The 19,339-nt window shown below is 37.6% G+C and overlaps 1 protein-coding gene across 1 annotated transcript in view; it reads left to right on the top strand.

The window, feature by feature from the left end:
• Window positions 1-19,339, top strand: part of mcu (mitochondrial calcium uniporter) — a 115,923-nt gene that overhangs the window by 81,295 nt on the left and 15,289 nt on the right. The window contains exons 3-6 of the mRNA XM_067386719.1: window positions 9,167-9,230; window positions 14,904-15,074; window positions 15,760-15,864; window positions 15,957-16,117. Coding sequence (XP_067242820.1) covers window positions 9,167-9,230; window positions 14,904-15,074; window positions 15,760-15,864; window positions 15,957-16,117 — 501 coding nt within the window. The remainder of the gene's footprint in view (window positions 1-9,166; window positions 9,231-14,903; window positions 15,075-15,759; window positions 15,865-15,956; window positions 16,118-19,339) is intronic.

The following is a 19,339-nucleotide window of genomic DNA, read 5'->3' as shown; positions in this document are numbered from 1 at the left end:
TAGCACTGTCCTGAATAAGATAATTTGCATAAAAGATGTTTACATATAGTCAAAAAATAGCTGAATTTATAAAAATGACCCGTTCAAAAATGTACATACCCTTTATTCTGAATACTGTGTGTGGTTACCTGGATGATCCACGACTGTTTTTATGATTTGTGAATGTTGTTCTTGAGTCTCTTGTTTGTCCTGAACAGTTAAACTGCCCAATATTCTTCAAAAAAAATCCTTCAGGTCCTGCAAATTCTTCTGAAGCATCAGTGAACGTTTGAATTTTTTCTTATAGTTGTGTTTGAGTCCCTCAATTGCCTTCTGATCTCAAAATCACACAGTCACTACTGGAAAGGGTTCAAATATGCAAAAGATGCTAGAAAACTGAAGAATTTGCAGGACCTGAAGGATTTTTTCTGAAGGACAAACAAGAGACTTATAAACAACCATCACAAATCATAAAAACAGTCTTGGATCATCCAGGTAATCACACAAAGTATTAGGAAATCAAGGGTATGTACATTTTTGAATGGGTCATTTTTATAAATTCAGCTATTTTGTGACTATATGTAAACATCGTTTATGCAAAATATCTTATAAAACACACTTTGCATGATCCCTCTCATTTTGTAAAAATAATTAACATTTTGCAGATTCTGCAAGGGGTATGTAAACTTTTGAGCACGACTGTATACAGGGTATGCATTGACGTCATTTTCAATGCCAAGACGCTCCCTCAGACTGAGTGGAAAAACATGACTGGATTTAGTAGGGGACACTGAAAACGGAAGTAATACAAACAATTATGTGCTTAAATTAAAGGCAGTTGACCCTGTGGCCAGAAATCAAGTTTCCTGACGTTTAGATATACCTGATTTTGACACCAGGGAAATACATAAAGCAAAGCTTAAGAACATTTGATCTGCTAGAAAACGCAATATATGCAAAAGGGGGGAGGGGGGAGGTTTACACCTGATATTAAGATATTTGGTTGATTGGATCACAAGTAGACAAGTCAGACACATTCCCGTTTACACCTGGTGTTTTAATCCATCTTTTTTTTTTTTTTTTCCTTTCAACCACTTCTGTCCTGATTTCTTCGAGGGGAGGTTCTATGGGTGGGAAAATGTTTTTTTTTTTTTTTTTTTTTTGGGGGGGATAAAGAAAGCTTATGCAATTTGCATATGAACGCACTCAGAGATGAAGGAAACGTGGAGAGCATCAGCTTTCGTTTCTGCTCTGAGAGCTGCAAGACTACGCCAAACACTGTGAATGTGTGTTAGAAATCAGGAATGGTGAGAGAACATTGTGCTTGATATTTTTTTCCTCTTCAAACCAAACTTGGGTCTTCAGCCGACAAACTTTAAATCCCATCTGGCTAGCGCACTTCCCATAATGTTTACACATTAGGTCAGTAGGCGGTCTCTTGTTGCGAACCCATTCAACCACATGAGCAAATACACTACAAAAGCAATCCAGTCGAATGCATTTTCGACTACCTCTGGAAGTGGTCAAAAGTGGACAAGCTCAAAACGTTTTAGACCCCGTTTGCACCTGTATTTAGTGTCACCCATTCGTGATCCGATCGACCAAAACACATCTTAATACCTTTTAATAACTTTTTTACTTTATGCTAGTAGATAACTTGACAAATGGCAAAGCTATATCTGCTTCTCCAGAAGCTCTCATTGTAGCAGCTTTTGAAACATTGTTTCCTGACAGGCTGTTAAAAGCTTGTTCACCTCGACACCCAGAAATTGCACAGATGCCAGTTCAATCAGATTGGATCAGATGATTTATGCTGGCTCTTGCCATTTTTATGCGCAGAATGCATCAGACGGTTCGTGAGCTGTCTGTTTTGTGTAAATCTGACACTTCTCTTTGTTTGTTTTGGTAAAGCTAAATACTGTTGTTTTTGTCTAATGCCCCTGACACCTTTCCACATTTATTTAGTCGTAATAATGAAAGCACACATCACCCTCTGTAGAGGGACTGGCTTGTTATCTCTTTATTACTAATTAATGACAGTCCTTGTCTGAAATTTGCACTTAAGCAGCTGTCACAGAACTGCAGTGACCTCCAGTCTCTCTTTCCCCCCTCAGGCTCGATCCTTTCACTCATTAAACTCCTTCACACCTCTGTGCTATCTCTCTGCAGTGCCATTTGACATGTCAGATCTTCTCTCATCATTGTGTGTCTGATTGGCACAGGCATTGTATTTGGACATCTTGTGGCGTTTTATCGACACGTGACAATTAAACACTGTGTTTGCAATGACAGTTAAGGCTTTAGATCAGGTGGACCAATGACTTCCCACTGCAGCAGTAAACACTCCAAATGGACCTTCATCAGTTGCATGGTATCTCAGTGCCACTTTAGCATCAGTGCATGTGAATCTTTAATTAAATCAATACAAATCAATATTTTTCCCACATTTCAAACAAACCAGTTTAAATTATAATAAATTAGCCTTCATTTGGTGAAACATTGGTATTGCCTCATTAAGAATTAATACAGTGGGATTCCCACAAAATTCCTGCTAAAAGATACAACACATTCATTGCAAATATCTTTAAACTGTGAGAGTTTTGTTGTTGTTGATGTTGTTTTCGTTTTAAATCATTTAGTCACACAGTTTAGAGAGCGTTTTTAATACATTGACCTGTAAAAAAAAAAAATCAGACAGATTAAAAACTTTAGCTTTGAAACTTGTCCTAGTCATGTTTCCTGGTTCCTTGCCATCTGTTTCCCTTGCCCTCATGTCACATGCTTGCCTTGGTTCATGTATTATATTGTCATTGATTTGCCTTGTCATGTGATGGTCTGCTCTGTTTGCCATTGGCTCACTGTTTGATTGCTTCCAGGTGTTCCTTGTTATATGATTTGTCCTTGTGTATTTAAGCCCTCACGTTTGCCTTGTTACTTTGGCCCTGTTTCCACCTGGTATTATGATGCATTTTGGAAGATCGGACCACTTCCAACCACTTCCAGAGGTAGTTGAAAATGCATTTGACCAGATTGCTTTCATAGTGTAAACGCTCATGTGGTCAAATGTGTTCAAACAGCGCAAAAGATTGCCTACTCTCCACCTACTAATGCCTACCTAATGCGTCAACATTATGGGAAGTGCGCTAGCCAGACGGGATTTAAACTTTGTCGACTGAGGACCCAAGTTTGGTTTGAAGATGAAAAATGTACCAATCACAATGTTCTCTCTCTCCATTCCTGATTTCCTACATGCACTCAGCCCGTTTGGCATGGTCTTGCGGCTGTTAGAGCAGAAACAAAAACTGATGCTCTCCGTATGTTTTCTGTCATCTCCGGGCGCGTTCATATGTAAAGTGCGCAAGCTTATTTTGTTAATTAGATCAAAATATCTGAAAAAACCCACACATTTACCTGGCCATAGACCCTCCCTTTGAAGAAATCAGGACAGAAGTAGTTTTAAAGTGGACAAAAGAGACAGATTAAAATATCAGGTGTAAACAGGAATGTGTCTCCCTCCACTTGTGATTGGATCAACCAAAACACATCTTAATAACAGGTGTGAACAGGGCCTTTGTTGGGTTTTGAAGTATTTTGCTGTCTGAAGTTTCATGTGTCAGGGCATAGTCTATAGTTAATGTTTATGGTTTATAATGACTCTCTTCTGCAGAAGAATAAATATAATTCTGGACACCATTTTTCATGCACTTGTGGACTGAGGATTTTGAGTTTCAAGTCAGACACGAAAACTCTATAAAGTGTCATTTAAGTGGTCTACATGACTTGTGGCTTCAGAAGACTTGGAATATAGCAAACAACAAAGAGATTGAAAACTGTAAGGGTTGTTACTCAGTAATATTCTGGTTCTTGACTGTTAACAGCATCATTAGGTCAAAAGATCTGTTCAGAAGCGCCATTAAGACAGATTTTGGATCAAACATCAGTTCATTTGAAAAGAGTAATTTGTTCACTAAATCTCTACTTCTTTGATAAACACTCATGAATGTGCCCAGGAGAGCTGAGGTGGGAGCTGATGTGAAGATTTTCAGTGAGTAACGACTTTAAATTATGGTCTGTGATCAGACAAAGCTATCTTTTGGCTTTAGACTCGGGATATGGTGTTGTACATATGGTGTTGTATGGATTAGTTTAATGACACTTTTTGATCACACATTGATAATCCATTTCCAATTCACTTCCTTTGTACTGAAAAGAGTGGCCGGGGTATTCTTCATAAATTCATTTTTTGTGTTCCACAGAAGAAAAAGAAATTCATGCCGGTTCAGAAAAATGTGAGGATGAGTAAATATTGCCAAGATCTTCATTGTGTTTCTTTTGAACCTGTGGATGGAACATGATTAACTAAAGAGTAGTTCACCATATCATCTGTTAGTTCAGCTGATCGTCCTCCTGAACCAGCATGGACTTTCATACTTGTCCTTGAAATTTCAGGGATGTTTGAATATTGTTTGTGTGTATGTAGATACACCAACTGACAGCTGGGATACAGTGCAGTCACTAGTTCACCTGGATGTTGGGTAGGGTTGCACCAACTGTTCATAAGTTTTTACATAAATTGAAACGTAAAGTTCACACTATAGACTTAGTAACTGCTTGCTAGTTTGTAACAAACTCTGTTCTTTATTCAGTTGCACCATTTGTTCTTAAGGCAGAACATAACTAGTAGCTCATAAGCTCTCCATAAAGTAATATGCATAATATGACATTTACCCTGCGTTATCCAATATCTGCCTTCAAATACGTGAGTAGAAGTTGGGTTGAAATGCTGTGAATTTCAGTTTATCCTTGATTCTAACTTCTTTTGCCTCACATAACTAACAGTACAAACGTTTCCATTCAAATACAATAATACTTAATAAGTATGAATAACACAATATGTATTTTTATATGTAAATAACATTCAGAATAAATAAAATGAAAATGTAAATGAGTGTAAATGTCAGCATTATCATGTCTAAATAATTGTTTTTCAGGTAAAACAAGAGCATATTGATGCATTTCAGTCAATCTGCTATTTTATTCCAACCGTTACTCCTATATGTAGAGTTACATTTCAATTAAGTTTAATGGTGCAAAAATATTTAGTACGTACAAAAATAACTTTACGTCAATACCAGGCTAAGGTGTAACTTACAAACAGCTGGTGCAAAAGGCACCTGGTCCCTTGTGTTTTGCATATAAGCATGTAGGTCATGGTGTTACAGTAGAGTGAGTCATTTGCTTACAGTAGGAGTAGGAGATGTTTGGAGCAAGTAAACAGTCGCTTTTAACCAAAGCGAAACCACTACAAGGACAATCCACCTGGAGCAACCAAGTACTCAAGGGCACATAGCTGATACTTCATGACTTGTTCCGCACTTGTTCCTTGTTCGAACCAGCAACCATCCTGTTACAAGCCCTGGGTTTTGACTGCTGCACCACAAGTGACTCACTGCGAGTAAATCTGCTGCTGTGAAGTATTTTAGAGTGCTGTCAGGTCAGTGGGGCAGTGTGTGTGGGAGGAGAGTCCGTGTGTAGATGCGTGGGCGGAAATGTTGAGAGCTCTATTTCAGGAAGACATGGAGTGGTTCGTGAAACACGCTGACAGAAAAGTCTGGATCAGAACTGTTCACCTGAGTACTAGCTGGACACCAGGTGCATGCTAAAATGACCACACTGCCCATCTCCAGACATTCTACACCCAAACTTACTGCTGCTGCTGTTAACTCGGCAAACCGTGTGTGTGCTCGTAATGCTGTGTATGGCAAAGGTCCCTTGAATTCCCATGATCTCATTATAGAATCCCCATTCAATTTAGCCACAACCCTCTCTCTCCATTCTCTTTCTCTCTATATTTGTCTCGCTGTTTGTGATGATTGTCCTCTCCAGAGGCACAGTGGAAAATGTGATGTATTTTCCCTTGATTCAAAGCATGTGGTTCCCTTCTGGTTGCCTTTCACTTCAGAAACACCCAACTGCCGGTTTTAGAGAGACCGAGGGTTTTCCGTCAGACCTTACTGTCCACGTGTTTTTCTGCCCAATCCACATTTGCATACTTTTTTCCAGGGTTCTGGTATTTATAATGTTGTTGCATCAAATGCAAGCAGCATTTTCAAAGTTCTTATGCAAAGGGTTAGTTCACCCAAAAATGAACATTCTGTCATTAACTCACCCTCATGTCTTTCCACACCCATAAGACATTTGTTTATCTTCAGAACACAAATGTAGATCTTTTTAATGAAATCTGTGAGCATTCTGTCCCTCCATTGAACGCCTACGCAACTACCACTTTCAAGAAGTCAAACATCAAAAAGGTAGTAAAGACATCATTAAAGTAATCCATGTGACTCCAGTTGTTTTAACCTCAGTTTTATGAAGCGACACGTGCTTTGTTTGCGCAAAATAACATAATTTTCCACTTTATTTACAAAATGTTGTTGGAGATAAACATTTTGTAAATAAAGTGGTATATATATATATTTTTTTTTTCCCCAAACAAAGCACTCGTGTCGTTTCATAAAATTTAGGTTAACATGGAGTACTTTAAAAGATTATTTCACTTTCAAATTAAAATTTCCTGATAATTTACTCACCCCCATGTCATCCAAGATGTTCATGTCTTTCTTTCTTCAGTTGAAAATAAATGAAGGTTTTTGATGAAAACATTCCAGGATTTTTCTCCATATAGTGGACTTCAATTGAGCCCAAACGGTTGAAGGTCAAAATTACAGTTTCAGTGCAGCTTCAAAGTGTTCTACACAATCCCAGATGAGGAATAAGGGTCTTATCTAGAGAAACCATCAGTCATTTTCTAAAAAAATTAAAATAAAAAATTGTATATGTTTTAACCATAAATGCTCAACTAGCTCTCTTCTTCTTCTTCTCTATTGGAATTCCGGCAGTATAGACGCTGCTAAGTGTATTACTGCCCTCCACAGGTCAAAGTTTGAACTAATTGTTATATACTTTGGACTAGCATATTGTATATGACAATTAAAGCCGGGTATACTTCACTTTCTGCGCCCGGACGCGTCTTTCAAAGTATACTAAACCAAGGATGCGTGCGGATGACAGAGTTCGACACATGCGCAGTGCAATTTTTTTCTATACTATTACCAGACAACCGGACATTCGCTAGGCAGGATCGGAGAAGAAAAACAGTGCAGCCACCATTGCAACATAGTTCAGAAGATACACCAAGAGAACTCATCATCAAAAATGATGGAGAAGGCATGCTTTTGAGTTTACTTGTCTTATTTTTTACACACCCTTCTTCTATGACTGCACATTGTGCTCAGTACTGTGAGTATTGCGAGCTAGTGGACTCTTCTTTCCTGCTTGCGCATGTGCTGTTGCATTTGCACTGTCTGCTTGGTCTCGAAATTTGGGCTGCATGCGGACTGGGTGTGCGGCCGGCCGCAAGCCCTCCACATGACGAAAATTACGTCATGCGGACGGTGCACGAACACAGACGGCTGAAGTATACCCGGGGCTTTAGTTCAAACTTTGACAAATAACAAAAAAAAACTGGAAAAAAAAAACTATCTTTGGTAAACATTTATTTGAAGTGTAATTTGATTATTTAGTGGCTCACGTCCCATTTGTTTACGTGGAGAGGGCGGGGTTTATGACCTATACTGCATCCAGCCACTTGGGGGCGATTGAAATGCTTTAGCTTCACTTTTCAGGACGTGTGGCGCACTCCCGCTTGAAAATGGTAGTTGAGTAGGCTGTCAATTGGAGGGACAGAAAGCTCTTAGATTTCATTAAAAAGATCTGTATTTGTGTTCCGAAGATGAACAAATGTCTTTGCTTGGAACGACATGAGAGTGAGTAAATGATGAGAGAATTTTTGGGTGAACTAACCCTTTAATGTGCAGTCACATTAGTGAAATTTTTGGTTTGTTTCATGGGCAAAAAAAGGTCCATTGTCAATAGTGTATGGATTCATGAAGCACTGCTTATGCAAAAATTCACTTTCGAACCAAGCAACTTTATGTTTGCAGAATTCAAGTGACCAACTTGAACACAAGCGCAATCTGCATGGGGCCCTCGTGTGAAACTCCCAATCGCACGGATTCCTATTGAAATAACTGCATTTTGCTCTCGAAATTTTGCTGAGCAAAGGGAAAATGTGACCATACCTTTAAACTGATTCATCAAATAATGGAAATTCCAGCATAATTTATCTACCTTTGTGTTGTGCTTTCTTTAGTGGAACATAAACGGAAAAAGAAAATAATTTATGAAGAACATCCTGGCCATTCTTTTCAATAAAAAGTAACTAGGGAACAGGATTTCTTCAGACCAGTCCATTCATTGAAAAGGTCTGACACAGATGACAATTTTTTTCCTCCTATGAATTCTCCTCAACTTGGCAATAAGAGTAAAGGGAGATTTAAGAGAAAATTAGCTGTGACTAATGACTGACTTCCTCACACAATGCTCTATCATATGTCAGAAGACTTGAATATATAGTGCATAATGTTATATGGGCTGCTTTTATGATACTTTTAAGGTGCTTTTTGTCATTTTGAAGAATTACAACCCCAGTTCCCTTCTACTCCCATCATACTGGAAAGAGTAAACCTTTTGTGTTCTACTGGAAAAAAGTAATACAGGTTTGGAATGACATGAAGGAGAGTAAACAATAACCAAATTTCCATTTTGGGCAAACTATTCCCTCAAGTTTTGAAAACTGCTGCCGTTTCATTTATCCAGCAGTATGGAACTCAGTCACTTTTTGTTCTTTATCGCACCTGTTCTTAGTCAGTGTTAAAAATAAGAACACAAAATAGTTTCCATGATTCAGTGGTTCCTGCCACCTCAGTGTCTGTGTATCCTTTGTGTACATGTTCAATACCAGTGTGTTGCTCAGTGCCAACCCCCTTCACATTTTCAAGACAAAACTTTTCCATTTATCCCCTAAAGGATTGCTTTAGATCAGATACACATAGTAACACATACAGCAACTACTCAAAATGAAAAAAGCCCATCTGTGATCTCAGCACCATCATATCTCACACTCTGCAGTCAGACAAGCCTAGACAAATGGGGAATATCTACGATCATTTAAGCAGGCTTGATTGTGCAAGCAGTTTAGTAAGAACATGTTTGTGTAGCTGTATTGCTGAATAAGATTCAACAAAAAAAATGACCACCTCCTCTCTCTCTCTCTCTCTCGTTGTAGGGCTGGAAGGGCTCCCCCTCATGGCAGGGTCAAAGACTACTGTGTTCACCTGCTGCTACAGAAGGTGAGTGTTCATTTTAATATTGTTTATTTGAAAACATGCAAATACGTGTGAGTTTTTGCATCACTGAGATGGTTTACAAACTCTAGAGCTCTGCTGTGACCGCCTACTTATCGGTCTCAGAAGCGTGTTTTCCGTTTGGTTTTCTCTGAAGACATTTCAGAAAATTCTTTAATAAAGAGTTCAAAGCCTTGAACCAAGCCTCTGAGCTCTGAGAACATACCGTATACACAACAAATAATAATTGATTTGAAGTAAATGTTTGAAAGTCTGGTAGAAAAGACAAAGAGTAACTTGAGTAACATACTTAATTGTATCAATTGCAATTAAATGAAACTGAGTCTAGGTTTTTATCTTTTATGCTCTAAATATCCCAATATCCCTTATTTACTAACATTAGTTGACACTACCTAAAAAGCTTTAGAGACTGAAGCAGTTCCCATTTCCACAGTGGATCTAGTTTTAGGGTTGTAGGCATGTATAGTTGAATAAAGGATGCTATGCAATGCTAGCATTGTTCTGTGAATGATTTTAAACAGAGAGGATCATTTACTGTGTTTTACACACCCGTCTCTGCAAACGTTTGCCAAACAGGTTTTATCATTATGGAATTATGAATTGACTTAAATGAGCTATGTTTCAATGCACCCAAATCATCCTGATTTCCACTGTCGGGCCAAAAAGCGATTGATTGAACTGATGGCTCAATCGGACTGAAAGCCTTCATGTAAACACCTCAGTCAATCCAGTTGAGGTCAATCTGAATGAAATTTCGATCGGATTGAAATGGTTGGTGTAGACCTGAAAATATAATCAACAGGAAAAAATCAAGCAAGGTATTTTTGAATCCGATTGAGAACATAGTTAGATTCAAGCATTTTTGAATCTAACTATGTTCTCAATCGGATTCAAAAATACCTTGTGCACATACAAACATGCATATATTTGTCTTGTCTTACAAACTGGCAAATGGAGGAGACCGAATATTTACTAATGTTTGAAAAAAGCTCTTCTGACATAAATGTGAGCTTTCTTTTTAGATATGTCATCAAGGCTATCACTGTGATTTTCTCTGGTTCTGTACCCCAGGGTTGCCAGATCTGTACAATAAAATCTGCCAAATTGCCAATCAAATCTAATGCAATTACATTCTGGGGGATAAAAATAGTGCAGTTACATTCAGGGGGTTGTCAACCCGTGGACTACACAAACTACCCCCGGCAAGTGACAGCAGTGTAAAAGTAGCCCAATTCCTCTGGAAAACTGCGGACTTGGCAACGCTGCTTTACGCCATGACTAGATTACATGTAATGCACAAGTAAATGAATATGTGAATCAGATTGCAAAAGTTTAGGGTTCTTATAACCAAAACTTTCAGAAACTGAACTCGTATTAGATTCTTTTATATTGATTAAAATTACTGCATTTTATTTTCTTAAAAGTGAATGTTAATCATTCTGGATGACATACCCAAATCTCAGCAGTAGGTTGTAGATTTTCACAATTTCTAATTCAGAACTGTGACTTCATTTTGCATTTTGTTGCATTTTCCAAGAATTCTGACTTTCGGAGTTGGAATTGAATGCATCCCAAGCATGGAGGTTTGGCTAGTTCAGTTAACCCCATGCTGTTAGATACCATAATTTAGCCATTATTAGGATAAAAATGCTGTTCACCATTCATTAGCATTCAAAATAATTAAAGGGTTAGTTAACCCCAATATGAAAATTCTGTCATTATTTACTCACCCTCATGTTGTTCCACACCCGTAAGACCTTCATTCATCTTTGGAACAGGTATTAAAGGATTAGTCCACTTTTAAATAAACTTTTCCTGATAATTTACTCCATGTCATCCAAGATGTTCATGTTTTTCTTTCTTCAGTCGAAAAGAAATTCGAGTTTTTGATGAAAACATTCCAGGATTATTCTCCTTATAGTAGACTTCAATGGGCACCAAACAGTTGAAGGTCATAATTAGTTTCACTGCAGCTTCAAATTGTTCAACACGATCCCAGATGAGAAATAAGGGTCTTATCTAGTGAAACCATCACTCATTTTCTGAAAAAAAATTGAAAATTTTTAACCAGAAATGCTCACCTTGAACTAGCTCTCTTCTTCTTCTCCTCTATTAGAATTCCAGCAGTATAGACGCTGCTAAGCATATTACTGCCCTCCACAGGTCAAAGTTTGAACAAATTTTTATATGCAATATGCTAGTTCAAAGAACTGATTTGAAACTAGGCTCTGGCTCCGAACCAGCACTCACACAGCCTTAGTAGAAAAGGGGTAATAGAGAAAAAGAAAAAGAAGAAGAAGAAGAGAGCAAGTTCAAGATGAGCATTTATGGTTAAAACTTATTAAAAAAAAGTTTTAAATTTTTTTCAGAAAATGAGTCATGGTTTCACTAGATAAGACCCTTATTTCTTATCTGGGATCGTATTGAACAATTTGAAGCTGCACTGAAACTAATTATGACCTTCAACTGTTTGGAGCCCATTGAAGTCCACTATAAGGAGAATAATCCTGGAATGTTTTCATCAAAAACTTTAATTTCTTTTCGACTGAAGAAAGAAAGACATGAACATCTTGGATGACATGGGGGTGAGTAAATTATCAGGAAAAGTTTATTTAAAAGTGGACTAATCCTTTAAGATATTTTTGATGAAATTCGAGAGGCTTCAAGGTCCAGAAAGGTAGTAAAGACATCGTAGTAAAGATGCTGTTGACAGTGCAGCGCTTCCGGGTTCTATGGCAGAACGATGATGATGGTGAGTAGTTAAAGGCAAATGTCATTTTTGGGTGAACTAACCCTTTAAATTGAATGAGAAAGTTAATAAATAGCACTCTCTCTACCTCTCGATCTCTACAGCTCAAGGCAGTGTCCGTAGTGCTTTGTGGGTATTCTGGTGCCAAAACTACAATAGAGTAGAGTAGATCTGATTTGATGGGTGAGGGGGTCAGTCTGCATGAAGAGAGCAATGAATCTCTGTGGCACTAGGACAATTTATACCCAGAAGGTCAGGAGAGGTGAAGACATAGAGAGGGGTATGATTGCGGACTGTTAACTCAGTGCACTGTAGAGAAAGTGATTTATCTCGCAGTGGATTTTAATAACAGCTCCTCTATAACAGTTGGATCATGACAACGCTGCATCAGAGCAGCTGATTCAAACCCTTAATGCTGTCTGTGATTTTCTGTACTTTAGCTGTCTCACTAAAGACTCAGTGCACATACATCCTGACCAGTGTTGAAAAAGATAACTGTAACCTGCCAGGCTACAAGATACGTGAATGTCAGGCTGTGATTTTCGTTTCCTACTCTGCAATTTACAAACAAAATTACCTAATTTAAGCTATATAAGGGGGCAATGTCTTTTTAATTGAATAGCATCTAAAATCAGAGCAGCATGATCTCAATTAGGGTAATTGCATCTTACTAGAACACTGTCAATACAGCTAATAAAATAGAAAAGATCCTCAGTGATCATTGAAATAAACCATTTGAATGAACTAATTTGTTAAAATGAATCTTCCAATATTAAAGTTAGTTTAAAGCTTTTCAATGAAACTCATCCTGAATAAAATAGGGCCCTATGATTCGTTCAGTCATTTTAAATTTAATATTGAATTTAGAAAAATGAGAAAATGGCTCCCTTTTCGTTTTTTCATTTTTAAAAAAAAAAAAAAAAAAAACATGAATTCAAATTGATTTATTAGTTCAGGGATGGAGAATGAAAAGAAAAAAACAGCTAGAATTTTTGATCTCTACACGTGGGCGGGAATGAAACGCCCCTTTTCTCTGATTAGTCAGCTGAAGATCAAGTCGTGCCATCATCAGTTCTTCCACGCAGCAGTCTTCTTAGTCAAATTTTAAGGGTTAAGTAAAATTTTCTGAATAAAGAATGGTTTAATCATTTCTTTATTATTATTTTAACAAAAGGCCATCTGAAATGCATTTAATTTTTTCTGAAATTCTTTGAGGTTTTAATTTTTCTAGATTCTGTGTTTTATGATTTAATACAAATTTGCAATTTAATTCATCTTTTAAGATATATTTCATTAAATCAAATGAATATTGATCAATTCTTTACTCTTTTTATTGGCAAACAAAGTGCTGCACAACAGATGTTTACACTACAGGTTAAATGAAAAAAGACAACAGATGCTAAAAACACCACGAGCACCAAGCGTTCTTGAGTATGTATAGTAGACTGAATTGTGCAGCTCATTCACACAGAAACATGCAGGACATGCAGACTTCATATTTAAATAGCAGTCTTTCTGCAGTTTGGTATTCAGAGTCAGACACCAGTCTCAATTTGATTACATTTACAGACCTACTTTCAATGTATTTATTCCATTTATTATGACTGGATTCTGCATTTCTGTCTGCATTTGCTGTATAGTGGAAATCATAGGGTCCTAATGAAACTTCAGCCCTGCATACAAGCACTCTTTGAGTCATTGTATCAAAGCCGCTGACCAATCTTTCATCCAGCTCATTTCTATGTGAAAAGGCCATTCTGAGACCAAAAAAAAAAAAAGACTCTGCACTAGCCCCTTTAACCTGCTGGTCTCAGACCACAAATTCATTCTGGCGAAGCTGATGCAAAACAAAACTAGATTGCATAAAACTATTTTGCTCACATTATAATCACTGAAGCTGTCTGCACTGGAAACGCCTGATGTCGCAATGAGATGTGTTCAGTTGACAGACATCCAAAATGAAATTATTACTTTAAAGAAAGTGAATCAAATTACTTTTGATGTTAAAATAGGTTCTTAAAACTCCTAAAACTGTAGTCAGGCCATTTATGTCACCATTCAGCTCTGAAGTCAATGGCAACATGGGCCTAAAGGAAGTGAATCAAATTACTTTGGATGTTAAAATATTCTTAAAACTCGCAAGACCATAGTTACATCAGTTATATCCTCATTCAGCTCTGAAGTCAGTGGAAACATAGGCATAAAGAAAGTGAATCAGAATACTTTTGATGTTAAAACAGGTACTTAAAACTTGTTAGACTTTAGTTCAGCTCTGAAGTCAATGGAAATTCTGGAAAGAACGAAGAAAACGAGTAGGGTCCGTTGATTGTCTTTATCGCCATACGTTAGATCTCACTGCAGAGCATCAGGGACCCCCTCATACTCATTAAACATAATGACTGCAGTAATGAGGCAGTATATAAATGGGACGCCGCAAGCCCCTTGGCTAATGCATCTTACGCAGAGCTCTGGATCAGAACAGTACAGTCTACAGGACAGCTCGAAGGGACAGGAGATGCACTGACAGTAAACTGTGATGTACAGTTGCTGTTCGCTCTGGAGAGAGCATTCATAACTTAACTTGAAGGGCAGTTCTAATGCTGCAGCTGTGTGGTGAATACTCCTATCATTCAACAAGGTCCTGTGGTTCCCCCTTAATGTCATTACATTACTGCCCCCTGCTGGCCATCTACTCACCTACGGTCCACACAAGTCCCATACACACTCTCGGCACTCACAATCTTCCGTTTGCCATTTAAAAGTCCTTGAGGAGTTTAAGAAAATTCCTTGGCTTTTTTTTTTTTTTTCTTTTCAATTCAAAATCATCTAAAGGGCACAAAATTGCCAATGGGGTCTAAGCAAAGCATGCATAAAAGGCCTGTGTGATTTCTTTGGCTATGTGTCCGCAGACGTTACAGTGGTGTATCAGAACGGCTTGCCGGTGATCTCCGTTCGTCTGCCGTCCCGACGAGAACTCTGCCAGTTCACCCTCAAACCCTTGAGCGACACAGTGGGTGTTTTCCTTCAGCAGCTGCAGGCAGAGGACAGGGGCATCGATAGAGTCGCCATCTACTCTGAAGGTAAAGTGCATCTCTGACACTACTATGGTTGTTTTCTTTGCATTATAAGCTGATTTGTCAGTGGATACTGTGTATATGAGTACAGCAAAACTCTAATAACTGCCTAAAATCAGCTTGTAATATTTTAAAGCACCCCTGCTCAATAAAAGTGTAGAACTGTACAGACAATACAATGATAACAGAGTTGTCACTTTTGGGTGAACTATCCTTTTAAGAATAGTTAATGTCGTATTATCACTTTTCATTGTTCACAGTTCTAGGGGCAAAATTAAATTAAAATTTAAGTTATTAACAGTTTCGTTTTTGTAGTTTAATTCACAAATCGCAGATGAACGTATGGCTTTATCTGAAGTGTTTAATTGAAAGTACATCTTATAATCTAATTGAGGAACAAGAATCATTTGTTCTCTGTGCAAACTGCATGTCTGCTCTGTTTCAAGCTCAATTATTCCCGTGTGAGAGGTGAGCTTCCTCTCGCTTGTGAGAGAGGTTATCCGCTGTCTTTACCTCACTCTGTTTCACCTCAGATTGGGAAATGCTTCTATTCCTGATGAGCATACTAACGCAGAGCAGGACACCTTTGTGATCAGCATTTAGATTGGCTTTTGTATTTCACAACCATTTCAGAGAGAGGATTGCAGTTTAAGAGACACACCTTTTTTTTTTCTTTCTCCTCTCACTGTAGATGGAGCAAGGATAGCCTCCTCTACAGGGATTGACATTTTACTAATGGACAGCTTTAAGCTAGTCATTAATGACACAACATACCTGGTGCAGCCGCCCAGGAGAGGTGAGTGTGCCCTGCTGCATTGTGGGTCATTATGTGCAAGACTTTGCAGAGGCACAGATGAGTTTTTGATATTCTGTTGGCATCCATTGCAGATATGCTACCGCACGAGGAAGGAGAACGACTGAACGATGTCAAGCTCTTGGTGCAGCAGCTCTACAGCACCCTGCGCATTGAGGAACATCAGCTCACCAAAGAGAGAGAGCTGATTGGACGACTGGAGGACCTCAACTCGCAGCTCCAGCCCTTGGAGAAGGTGCGATGTTTGGGTTAATGTCACGTTGTGTGTCATAAAAGGGTTAGTTCACCCAAAAATGAAAATTCTGTCATTAATTATTCACCCTCATGTCATTCCAAACCCGTAAGACCTTTGTTCATCTTCAGAACACAAATTAAGATATTTTTGATGAAATCTGGGAGCTGTCTGACTAGGGCTGTGCGTTTCGCCGTCATTTTGATGGACAGGAATGTAAAAAAAATCCATCATAATCAATATTAGGCTACCCGTCATTTTAATTTTTATATTTTAATGATAAGACATTTTATTCAAGAACTTACATGATAAGCAAATAGGCATAAGCTTGCATTTATTTATATTATGAAAAGAAAGTTGATCAAAGACAAGCTTATTGGCAGAGGCTGTTGACGCATGCGTGTGATGCTGACATAGAACCTCGAAGCACTGGACGTAAACAGTGTAAGAGAATGTCACAGAAGAGAAGATATTGTTGAATAAAGTCGTTATTTTTGTTTTGTTTTTGCGCACAAAACGTATTCTCGTCACTTCATAAAATTAAAGGATTAGATCACTTTCAAATAAAAATTTCCTGATAATTTACTCACCCCCACGTCATTCAAGATGTTTGTGTCCTTCTTTTTTCAGTTGAAAAGAAATTTGATGAAAACATTCCTCTCCTTATAGAGGAATTCAATGGCCTCCAAACGGTTGAAGGTCAAAATTGAGTAAATAATCAGGAAATTTTAATTTGAAAGTGAACTAATCCTTTAACGTTAAACCACTGCAGTCGTGTCGACGGTTTTAACGATGTCTTTAGTACCTTTCTGGACCTTAAAAATGGTGGTTAAATTGCTGTCTATGGAGTCATACAGCTATCGAATTTCATCAAAAATATCTTAATTTGTGTTCCGAAGATGAACGAAGGTCTTACGGGTGTGGAACGACATGAGGGTGAGTAATTAATGACAGAAAATTTGTTTTTGGGTGAGCTAACCATTTAACATAAAAAATCCCTAATTTATTGCCCTCATAATGAAAGTTTTTTTTACAGTCTTAGTCTATTTTGCACCAAAACATCCTGTGTCCTGTGGAAGTCGTTTCCACCTCAGAGTAAACAAATTAACAAGGTAACAGCAAGAAAGATTAAAATGAGAAAATTACAATTTTAAGAAATGAAGTTGCATTACTAAAAAAGCCACATTGCGAGAGATAAAGTAGAGTCCTGCGTGGGACAAATTTTTTTCATCCTGCTCCTGCTTAATTTCTGACTATTACCGCCCTCTCCCGCAACGTGTGTGTTTCACTCCCATCCGCACCTGCAATATTTATATCCACTCCTGCCCACACCTGCAAACATTCTGTTACAGCTTGTAGAAATTGTGAAAAAATTACACAAACATTAGGGCTATGCTAAACATTCAGAATAACAGAGATAAAATATTGCATTCAATTAAACTGACCATAAGTTTTATTAGCCTTAAAAACTCAAACTCAAACAACTGTTAAAATAAAACATCACAACTAGCGTAGCCTAAAAACATATTTAAACGTATGCATAACAACACACACACCTAACATAACAGTTAAACTCTGGTAACCTAACAAAGCACATTATTTAATTGAATTACTTATAAAATAAATACATATTTAACAAATTAAATATATATAAAAAATAAATAAATAAATAAAATAAATAGGAAATAAAAATCACACAGATATCACAGGTGTTTATGTAGCCTGATTAAAATATAGTACATTAAGTAAATAATACTAAAAATATTAAACTTAATGAATGAATTAAATAATGAATCACTTGGCCTAGACTGCTATGGAGGAAACTGTTACTGATCGACTGTGGTGAACTTAATTTGTTGACTCCTTTCTTGTTATGCACCAAATCTGCAGGACCCGCACTGTATTTTTTGACTGCCCACTCCCACACGCAGCGAAGGTAAAACCACTCGCTCCTGCGAGATTTGCAGTCCATATGCAACAAATACAACAATTTGGATTTTGGATCATTGGGACGTTAGATTTTTGCAACATTTACAGGGGTTAGTCAGTGATTTTATTGCCGTTCGATTAAAAATATGTCAGTGTTTTCTCCCACCACCCACAAAAAAAAAATCTCTGGTCGAATTATGTATTGTTTTTGACACACACCAAGTTCATGTGGTCATTTAATTGCACATCTCTGAGTTTACAAGAAAGGATCGATTCAAAAATCACTGTTTAAATCCTTTTTGACCACTGCTGAGCACTGTACAGTAACTGTTGCGCTTCATGGTAGTTTGCATTTTAAAAATGTATACTTTTATTAGGCTACAGAAATGCTTCAAAGTATTTACGAGAACAATATTTCATCACCGCTCCACCTCAGCGAAGGGGAGCTGTTAAAAACAAAAAGAAGAAAGAGAAGAAAAGCATGTAAACATTTGAAATGGGTCATTATTGTGCAGTGATGGGAATAACCGTGTTATAAATAAACGGCGTTACTAACGCCGTTAATTTTTTCAGTAACGAGTAATCAAACGAATTACTTTTTCTCCCGTTACAACGCTGTACCGTTACTGACAAAAAAATGCTGCGTTACTATAATTGAGCTCACTGAAGCGGTTTTCATCCGAGTAAGCTCTCTCTCAGCCATAGGACCTGCAAAGTTTTTTTTCTCTCTGGTGTGTGCTGCGGTTAGTCATACACAAATATAATTTTAAACTGATAACAAGGTATGATGCGCTGTGTGTGTGTGTCTGTCAGAGCATGCGCGCGAAGCGCGAGCTCAAACCAGAATACCCTTTTTGATGCTTGATCGAAAATATGTTAAATTAGTTTTTTTCTAGTCGACTAGTAGTTGTTCATTTAAGCTATTAGTTGACTAATCACATTTATATTAATTTAATTTCTTAAATACTGGAGAGAATAAACCATAATAAGGAGCGTTTACATAAAAAAGGCTATATAGCACTCAATGGCATAAAGAACCGGCAAAAGTAATGATTATGAGTGTGACAAAAACAGTAAGGAGACATTTTAATTGTTTATTAATGAAGTAATGTTTTCTGAATCCGTGTCAGCTGCAAAGATGAAGTTGACATTGCTGATTCTCATTGCTGATCATCTGCTCATATGGACGCGCCTAGAGAGATAATGCACATTTCATTCGGATTAGGCTACATAATCAGAGTAGCCTCTTTGTTTTTCGTTTTTAATATCTTCATTTTCGTTAAAGTAGATATTTCA

Source organism: Chanodichthys erythropterus, chromosome 5 (genome assembly GCF_024489055.1).
Source record: "Chanodichthys erythropterus isolate Z2021 chromosome 5, ASM2448905v1, whole genome shotgun sequence".
Classification (NCBI taxonomy): domain Eukaryota; kingdom Metazoa; phylum Chordata; class Actinopteri; order Cypriniformes; family Xenocyprididae; genus Chanodichthys; species Chanodichthys erythropterus.
The sequence above is the reverse complement of the archived record's forward strand: the minus strand, read 5'-3'. Positions and strand labels throughout refer to the sequence as shown.